General features: G+C 44.1%; 1 protein-coding gene across 1 annotated transcript in view; it reads left to right on the top strand.

Moving 5' to 3' along the window:
- The first annotated feature begins 2,787 nt into the window (after nucleotides 1-2,787).
- The window catches only part of DNA2 (DNA replication helicase/nuclease 2), a 59,405-nt gene continuing 52,353 nt past the window's right edge, over nucleotides 2,788-9,839 (top strand). Inside the window, exons 1-3 of the mRNA XM_032252626.1 lie at nucleotides 2,788-3,165; nucleotides 6,114-6,296; nucleotides 8,152-8,335. Of these exons, the coding sequence (XP_032108517.1) occupies nucleotides 3,092-3,165; nucleotides 6,114-6,296; nucleotides 8,152-8,335 (441 nt within the window). The 5' untranslated portion in view covers nucleotides 2,788-3,091. The remainder of the gene's footprint in view (nucleotides 3,166-6,113; nucleotides 6,297-8,151; nucleotides 8,336-9,839) is intronic.

The raw sequence follows: 9,839 nt of genomic DNA, 5'->3' as shown, positions 1-9,839 counted from the left end.
CCAGAATTTTGGGAGGGGATTACAGGCATGGTTGTTCATGCCTGTAATCCCAGCACTTTGGGAGGCCAAAGTGGGAGGATCACTTGAGCCCAAGATTTTGAGACCATTCCAAGCAACAATGAGACCCTGTGTCTGTTTTTAAAAATAAACCTGGGCATAGTGGTGTTCACCTGTAGTCTCAGCTACTTGGGAGGCTGAGGTAGGAGGATTAACAGTCTAGGGAGGTCAAGGCTGCAGTGAGCTGTGATCATAGTACTGCACTCCAGCCTGGGTGACAGAGTGAAACCCTGTCTCAAAAAATTAACTAAAAAGTAACTGAATTCATCATAAAAAGCCTTTGCAGAACGAAAACTCCAGGGCTAGGTAGTGAATTCTACTAAATAGCTAAGGAATAATTTCACAAACTTCTAGAAATTAGAAGAGAGAGCATTCCCAACTCCTTTTATGATGCCAGTATAACCCTGATACCCAAACCTGACAATGATGTTACTAAAAAGAAAATTACAGATCTGTATCCTTCAAGAACATAGATGAGCCGGGTGTGGTTCATGCCCATAATCCCAGCACTTTGGGAGACTGAGTTGAGAGGATTGCTAGGAGTTCAAGACCAGCTTGGGCAACACAGCAAGAGCTTGTGGCTAGTAAAAATCAGAATTAGCTGTGTGTGATGGCATATTCCTGTAGTCTCAGCTACTTTAGAGGCTGATAGGGGAGAATCACTTGAGCCCGGCCGATGGAGGCTGCAGTGAGCTGTGATTGTGCCACTGCCCTACAACCTGGGTGACAGAGCAAGATCCTGTCTCAAAAAACAAACACTAAACAACGAAAAAACCAACTTAGATGGAAAAGTTCTTAACAGCAAATCAAATCCAGCAATACATAAAACATTTATTATGTCATGACCAATTTGGGTTTGTCCTAGGAATGCAAAGTTTTTTTTAACATTGTAAAATCAGTGGTAAAGCTTCTCATAATAACAGAATAAAGGAGAAAAACCATACAGTCCTTCCATAGATGCAATAGCTGCTTGACAAAATCTAGCACTGATTCATTATCAGAGTGATTCATACTTAGAATAGAAGGATTCTTCTTCCTCAATCTAATAGAGGAAATTTTGGCAGATTATACTTTTATACTTTCCAACAATGACCACAACACATCCCAATTCACATTCATATGCTTTTTTTTTTTTTTTTTTTTGAGATGGAATGTCACTGTTGCCCAGACTGGAGTGCAGTGGCATGATCTTGGCTCACTGTAACCTCTGCCTCCTGGGTTCAAGCGAATCTCCTACCTCAGCCTCCCAAGTAGCTGGGATCACAGGCATGCACCACCATGCTTGGCTAATTTTTGTATTTTTAGTAGAGATGGGATTTCACCATGTTCGCCAGGCTCGTCTCAAACTCCTCACCTCAGGTGATCCACCTGCCTTGGCCTCCCAAAGTGATGAGATTGTAGGTGTGAGCCACCAGGCCCCGTATGCTTTTCTTGTGTGTCATTGACATCCCATCAAGAGGTAGGAATTGTATTCCCTTCCCTTGTATCTGGCTGAGTGGGCCTGTGACTACCGTGGAAGTGATGTTGTGTCACTTGGCAAAGCCACGTCATAAAGCTAAAACAAGTTCCATGTGGTCTTGGAACACTTGCTCTTGGAATCCAGATACTATGCTGTGAGAAAGCCAAGCAGCCCCTACAGAGGAATTACCAACTTTTTAGCCATCTGAGTATATCATCTTCAAATCGGATCTTTCAGCCCTTACTAATGCTGTGTGGAACAGACAAACCTTCCCCACAGAATCCTGCCTAAATTGCAGATTCATAAGCTAAATAAATGATTGTTACTGTAAGCCACCAAGTTTTTGAGTTTAGTTGTGTTCTTTAGTGTTGCTTTTGTTTTTATATAGCATTGGATAAAGGGATCCATAAAAAACCTACAGCTAGCATCATACTTAATGCTGAAATAGTGAATGTTGCTGTGCACGGGCAGCACTTTGGGAGGATGAGGTGGGCGGATCACAAGGTTAGGAGTTCGAGACCAGCCTGGCTAATATGGTGAAACCCCGTTTCTACTAGAAATAGAAAAATTAGCCAGGCATGGTGGCATGTGCCTGTAGTCCCAGCTACTTGGGAGGCTGAGGCTGGAGAATTGCTTGAACCTAGCAGGCAGGGGTTGCAGTGAGCCGAGATCTCGCCACTGCACTCCAGCCTGGGTAACAGAGACTCCGTCTCAAAAAAAAAAAAAAAAAGAAAAACGTTTTGTAGATTTAATCATGGCATGATCAAGGAGTTCCTATCTGACAGTTTCTATATTCTCAATGAATTTTTCTGAAGAAAAGGGGAGAAGCTGTTTTCCAGAGAGTGCACAATTCTGAAGGCTAACAAGGAATGCCTGGTTTTGGGCAACTACAAATGGTTTTTTTTGTTTGTTTGTTTGTTTGTTTTTTTTTTTTTTTTTGGGTGAGACGTTTTTTTGCTCTTGTTACCCAGGCTGGAGTGCAATGGCGCGATCTCGGCTCACTGCAACCTCCGCCTCCTGGGTTCGGGCAATTCTCCTGCCTCAGCCTCCTGAGTAGCTGGGACTACAGACACGCGCCACCATGCCCAGCTAATTTTTTTTTTTGTAGTTTTAGTAGAGACTGGGTTTCACTATGTTGACCAGGATGGTCTCGATCTCTTGACCTTGTGATCCACCTGCCTTGGCCTCCCAAAGTGCTGGGATTACAGGTTTGAGCCACCGCGCCCGGCCCTGCAAATGGTTTTGTTGAAACTAAGCATGTGTCGGACACAGGTTGGAGTGTAAAGAGAGAAGGCAGGAGCGTTCAGTCTGCGTCAGATATGAAGACTCCCTGTATACCCAGTCCTAAGCATGGGAGCTTAGGCGGGGACCAGGGCCCTGCTGCTCAGGTGAGGCGCCCCAAGTGGACCGCGCCGGCGCGGGAGGGGTGGCCTGGCGCAGGTCTTTTGACCTCGGTGGATTGGCGCATGCGCAAGATGTGCGCAAACTCGCGCCTTTTTCCCTTTTCCGAGTTTGCTGCGTTGTCCCCGTTTCCGCTAGTTTTCCTGGCTACAGTTTGCTGTCCCTGTGTCCAGGATGGAGCCCCTGGACGAACTGGAGCTGCTGATGGAGAAGAGTTTTGGGGAGGAGGCTGCGCTGCCGGCGGAGCTGTGAGCGGAGCCGGGGGAGGGTTTGGGAACAAAGCGCGAGATTTGAAAGAAGGAGCGGGAGAGGCCGCTCTCACGCCGCCCCAGACTGACCCGGCCCGGGGCCCAGGGACCCCGCGCAGGTCCCCGGGCACCCGATGAGTCTCCGGAGCCAGGGCCCGCGTCTCAAGGTGTTCTTTAGGGCCACAGTCAGCTAGAGCCTGGACTCTCCCTCGCCCAGGAGTTTATTCTTTCCCTTGATATCACCGCTTTCCCTGATTTGGGGAGTTTCAGCCACTGAAATGTCTTTATGATAGGAAATTACAACCGCCCTAGGCTTTCCTGGATTTTAGTTGGATTAATTTATCCTTGGGAGAACTCTGCACCCTCAGCATGGTGTATATAAATCTTCAGAGGAATTTAACCACGGTCATAATGTGGAATTATTTTCAATGTTATAGCAATAATGTTAATTAGCGTTGAGGGACTTTTGCGTTTGGGCTTTTGATCAGAAATATCTTTTGAGAAACATCTTTAAGGCATCATAACCAATCTTGGGAAATTCATGGCCTGAGACTAGGTGGAGTATTTGAGTAAAGCGTTTGCAAAACAATAGAATCTACAGTCCAGTAACAAAAGATAACTTATATGATAACGTGAAAGGCTTTTGGTGTTATCACTGGAGAGATAATGACTGACACTGGACCCTCCTTTGGTCCCTCACTGATGCCGCAGTCAAACAAGGAAGGTTTAAGAGGATTTAACATTTACTTAATAGGAGAAGGGCTGTTTTCTTTTTACTTTTTTTGAGAACGACTCTCACTCTGTAACCCAGGCTGGAGTGCAATGGCGCGATCTTGGCTCACTGCAACCTCTGCCTCCTGGGTTCAAGCGATTCTCCTGCCTCAGCCTCCCGCATAGCTGGGATTACAGGCGCCCGCCTACCCCTGGCTAATTTTTGTATTTGTAGTAGAGGCGGGGTTTCACCATGTTGAGTCAGGCTGGTCTCGAACTACTGAACTCAGGTGATCCGCCTGCTTTGGCCTCCCAAAGTGCTGGGATTACAGGCGTGAGCCACCGCGCCTGGCCGAAAAGGGCTGTTTTCTTGAGGAGAGATTATTTTGCATAATTTTAGACAGCTTTGACCTATGGATGAAAGTACTGAGAAATTGACTTGCCCACTATAAATGTAAATACGAAGGTTCCGACTTACTCTGTGAAGAATTTAGCTAATTCGATAGGTATTATGCTTACTTTCTGTCCAGTGAGATTTTATCAAAAGATTTCCGGCATTACATTAGCAGGTTGGACCAAATGATTTCTTTTTTTTTTTTTGGGACGGAGTTTCGCTGTTGTTACCCAGGCTGGAGTGCAATGGCGCGATCTCGGCTCACCGCAACCTCTGCCTCCTGGGTTCAGGCAATTCTGCCTCAGCCTCCTGGGTAGCTGGGATTACAGGCACGCGCCACCTTGCCCAGCTAATTTTTTTTGTATTTTTAGTAGAGACGGGGTTTCACCGTGTTGACCAGGATGGTCTCGATCTCTTGACCTCGTGATCCACCCGCCTCGGCCTCCCAAAGTGCTGGGATTACAGGCTTGAGCCACCGCACCCGGCCCCAAATGATTTCTAAGTACAATTCTGTGGCTCATGGTAGAACTTCAGCAAACCATGGACACTACATTTTTCCATAACATGAGTCTCATATTTACAAAAAGGATCATGTCCAACACATCTGCTTTTACTTGTACTTTGGGAAGGTTTGCACCAGTGGTAGAAATTTCTTGTTTAGGCCGGGCGCGGTGGCTCAAGCCTGTAATCCCAGCACTTTGGGAGGCCGAGGCGGGTGGACCACGAGGTCAAGAGATCGAGACCATCCTGGTCAACATAGTGAAACCCCGTCTCTACTAAAAATACAAAAAATCAGCTGGGCATGGTGGCGCGTGCCTGTAGTCCCAGCTACTCAGGAGACTGAGGCAGGAGAATTGCCTCAACCCAGGAGTCGGAGGTTGCGGTGAGCCGAGATCGTGCCATTGCACTCCAGCCTGGGTAACAAGAGCGAAACTCCGTCTCAAAAAAAAAAAAAGAAATTTCTTGTTTAATATTATCCAATTTATACTTTCTTCTTTTTTTCCTTTTATGCCCCAGAAATGGGATCTTTTTCTGTCGCTCAGGAAGGGGTGCAGTAGCATGATCATATCTCACTGCAGCCTCAAACTCCTGGTGCTCAAGCACCTCAGCCTCTTGAGTAGCTGGGACTTATAGGCGTGCACCGTCATCCTGGGCTTCCAGTTTATTCTTTTTTTTTTTTTTTTTCTTTTTTTGAGACGGAGTTTCACTCATGTTACCCAGGCTGGAGTGCAATGGCGCGATCTCGGCTCACCGCAACCTCCGCCTCCTGGGTTCAGGCAATTCTCCTGCCTCAGCCTCCTGAGTAGCTGGGACTACAGGCATGCGCCACCATGCCCAGCTCATTTTTTGTAGTTTTAGTAGAGACGGGGTTTCACCATGTTGACCAGGATGGTCTCGATCTCTTGACCTCGTGATCCACCCGCCTCGGCCTCCCAAAGTGCTGGGATTACAGGCTTGAGCCACCGCGCCCGGCCTTCCAGTTTATTCTTAATCCTCATTGCACTGGTGTCCCACAGAACTCCTTACAGAAATTAAAATAGAAAATCTCATCCCATGAGCATATTTTAAATGGCATTACTTCTGGGAAGTATTTTTTTTTTTAGATTTTTTTTTTCTTTTCAGCAACGGATGAATAAAGTACACTGACAGGGGAGTTTTTATAATAGAAATTCTTCTGTGTTTTTGCTCTATTAATTTTACCTATTTTGGCTAAATGTTATTGCAATAGGTTTTCAGAAGAAAGAAACCTAGAAAACTGGAATATTGGTTTGTAGATAAAACAGATTGGATGACTTCTTATTTCATGGTTGTGCTCAAATAATTTTGTATGTGTGTGCTTTAGATTTCAGAAGAAAGTGGTAGCTTCCTTTCCTAGAACGGCTCTGAGCCGAGGAATGGATAACCGGTACCTGGTGTTGGCAATCAGTACTGTACAGAACAAAGAGGGAAACTGTGAAAAGCACCTGGTCATCACTGCTTCTCAGTCGCTAGAAAATAAAGAACTATGCATCCTTAGGAATGACTGGTAATTTTTATGCAACTTTGAGCACCAATTTGAGTCTTAAGGGTACCATCATAAAACTCATCAAATGGCTTCTGTGAATGTTACTATAATTTAATTGTTTAAAAGAGAGTAGATTTGATCCTAGCCTAATTCTGCATGAAAATTGTTTCTATTACTCTTGTATCTCAAGTCTCGTATTCCAAAAATTGACTTTTGTTGTCATTTGAAAATCATTTACAAAGTACATGAGTACTTCCTATTTCCCAATACATTCTAATATTGCAGTTTAAACTCATGTTAGTTTTAACTAAGAGCAAAATTAATTAAAACATATGAACGTTCTTAGGCTTTAGATTTTTCTACTTAAAGTGTGATATGTGAGGTAGATGCAGAAAAGCTAGAGGTCTAACTTTGGCGCTTTGTCTAGGCTGTTAGTTTGAACTAATTCAATATGATTTTATTATTGCTACACTGGGTTTGGCTTCATGCTTCAAGCCTTGTAGAAGCTGTAGATTTCCTGTAAGTCTTAAGACTAAATTAATTATTAAAACAACCCAATTCATAATTGGAGCTATTGTATTACATTAGCAAAGATTTGATAGCTTTTGCAATAGACCTTGCTGTCACTAAGTCCTTTTTCTCTTTGGGATTTATAGAAGATCTTTGACTTTTCTTACATGTATTTGACACATAGTTAAGGAGTAGAGTGACTAGGAGCTGATTTAGAAGACTGTATCCTAGGCTGGGCATGGTGGCTCATGCCTTTAATCCCAGCACTTTGGGAGGATGAGGCGGGTGGATCACCTGAGTCAGGAGTTCGAGACCAGCCTGGCCAACTTGGTAAAATCCCGTCTCTACTAAAAAAATACAAAAATTAGCTGGGCATGGTGGCACATGCCTGTAGTCCCAGCTGCTCGGGACGTCGAGGCAGAAGAATTGCCTGAACCCAGGAGGCGGAGGTTGCGGTGAGCCGAGATAGTGCCATTGCACTCCAGCCTGGGTAACAAGAGCAAAACTCCGTCTCAAAAAAAAAAAAAAAAAGACCCAGAAATTTAGAAATGATTTTTTTCTTTTTTTTCTTCAGGTAAAATACTTATTTATTTTTTTTGAAGCCTCCTAAATATATATACCATATATATGATATATGTATAGTATATGACATATCTATAGTATATATATTATGCACACACACACATATATATATACATATTTTTTTTTTTTTTTTTTTTTTTGAGACAGAGTCTTGCTCTTGTTACCCAGGCTGGAGTGCAATGTCGCAATCTCGGCTCACCGCAACCTCCGTCTCCTGGGTTCAGGCAATTCTCCTGCCTCAGCCTCCTGAGTAGCTGGGATTACAGGCACGTGCCACCATGCCCAGCTAATTTTTTGTATTTTTAGTAGAGGCGGGGTTTCACCATGTTGACCAGGATGGTCTCGATCTCTTGACCTCGTGATCCACCCGCCTCGGCCTCCCAAAGTGCTGGGATTACAGGCTTGAGCCACCGCGCCCGGCCCCTTATACATATTTTTTGAGATGGAGTCTCAGTGTGTCACCCAGGCTGGAGTGCAGTGGCACAATCTCGGCTCACTGCAACCTGTATCTCCTGGTTTCAAGTGATTCTCCTGCCTCAGGCTCCCGAGTAGCTGGGAATACAGGCACATGCCACCACACCCAGTTAATTTCTGTATTTTTAGTAGAAATGGGGTTTCACCATGTTGGCCAGGCTGGCTTTGAACTCCTGACCTCGTGATCTGCCCACCTTGGCCTCCCACAGTGCTGGGATAACAGACATGAGCCACCGCTCCCGGCCCCTAGTGTGTTTAAATGTAGGAACCTAAACAATGTATTTATACTTTAACTTTGCTTTATTTGCAGGTGTTCTGTATCAGTAGAACCAGGAGATATCATACATTTGGAGGGAGACTGCACAGCTGATACTTGGATAATAGATAAAGATTTTGGGTATTTGATTTTGTATCCAGACATGCTGATTTCTGGCACAAGCATAGCCAGTAGTATTCGATGTATGAGAAGAGCTGTCCTGAGTGAAACTTTTAGGGTAAATAATAGTAACAATTAATATTTCTGCAGGGTCTGAGAGTTTACACAGTACTGTTACATTCCTTGTTTCACTTAATCCTTCCAGCAGCCCTAAAAAATAAATGGTATTAATCAGCTGCATTTTATAGATGAGGAAAATGGGCTCAGAGAGGTTAAGTGACTTACCCATAGTCACGTAGCTATGAAGTGGCAGTGCTGAGACTAAAGGCCAGCTTCCTGAGTCCTTTGAGTCTTGTTTAGGGCTTAATAAGATAAGTAATTATAATAAAAAAAATGATAAACTTTAAAATTTAAACACACCTAGACACAATTCCAAACTTGGCTTCATGTGATTCCCACTAAACTTCTACATTTTTAGAAGTCTCTTCTAAAAATGTATTTTAGGGCTAGGTGGGGTGGCTCATGCCTATAATCTCAGCACTTTGGGAGGCTGAGGTGGGCAGATCACGAGGTTAGGAGTTCGAAACCAGCCTGGCCAACATGGTGAAACCCCATCTCTACTAAAAATATAAAAATTAGCTGGGTGTGGTAGTGTGCTCCCGTGATCCCAGGTACTCAGGAGGCTAAGACAGGAGAATCACTTGAACCTGGGAGACAGAGGTTGCAGTGAGCTGAGATCATGCCACTGCACTCCAACCTGGGTTACAGAGTAAGACTCCATCTCAAAAACAAACAAAATGTATTTTGGGCTATTTCAAGCATACAAAGAAATGATTGTAATAAACACCCATGTACCCAACACCCAGGTTTTTATTTATTTTTCTTGAAACGTGGTTTTATTTCATTTTGAGACATAGTCTCACTGTGTCACCTAGGCTGTAGTGCAGTGAGTCACTGAAGCCTTGACCTCCCAGGCTTAAGTGATCTTCCCACCTCAGCCTGCTGAGTAGCCGGGACTTATAGGCATGAGCCACTGTGCTCTGCCTGAATAAATTTTTTTTTTTTTTTTTTTTGAGACGGGGTTTCGCTCTTGTTACCCAGGCTGGAGTGCAATGGCGCGATCTCGGCTCACTGCAACCTCCGTCTCCTGGGTTCAGGTAATTCTCCTGCCTCAGCCTCCTGAGTAGCTGGGATTACAGGCACGCACTACCATGCCCAGCTAATTTTTTGTATTTTTAGTAGAGACGGGGTTTCACCATGTTGACCAGGATGGTCTCGATCTCTTGACCTCGTGATCCACCCACCTCAGCCTCCCAAAGTGCTGGGATTACAGGCGTGAGCCACCGCGCCCGGCCTGAATATTAAGTTTTAAAAAACTTTTTTTTTTAATAAAATTTTGACTCACATAGAACTTGAAAAATAGCACAGAGAGTTCCTCTGTCATTTAATTTTTAAAATTTCTGCTGAATATTTTGATGAAATTCATCTAGTTTTTTGGTGAACTTCATCTAGTGTTTTGGTAGCTTCAACAGAGATTTCTAGGCTAATAGAAGAGTTAATCAGGATATGAAGTACTGTTTCTTTCTGAGTGGAGAAAAATTTCTTGCCAAAAATCTCTACTG

The sequence above is a fragment of the Sapajus apella genome, unplaced genomic scaffold, assembly GCF_009761245.1.
Source record: "Sapajus apella isolate SASKATOON/1434 unplaced genomic scaffold, GSC_monkey_1.0 scaffold78, whole genome shotgun sequence".
Classification (NCBI taxonomy): domain Eukaryota; kingdom Metazoa; phylum Chordata; class Mammalia; order Primates; family Cebidae; genus Sapajus; species Sapajus apella.
This window is presented reverse-complemented; position numbering and strand designations above follow the sequence as displayed.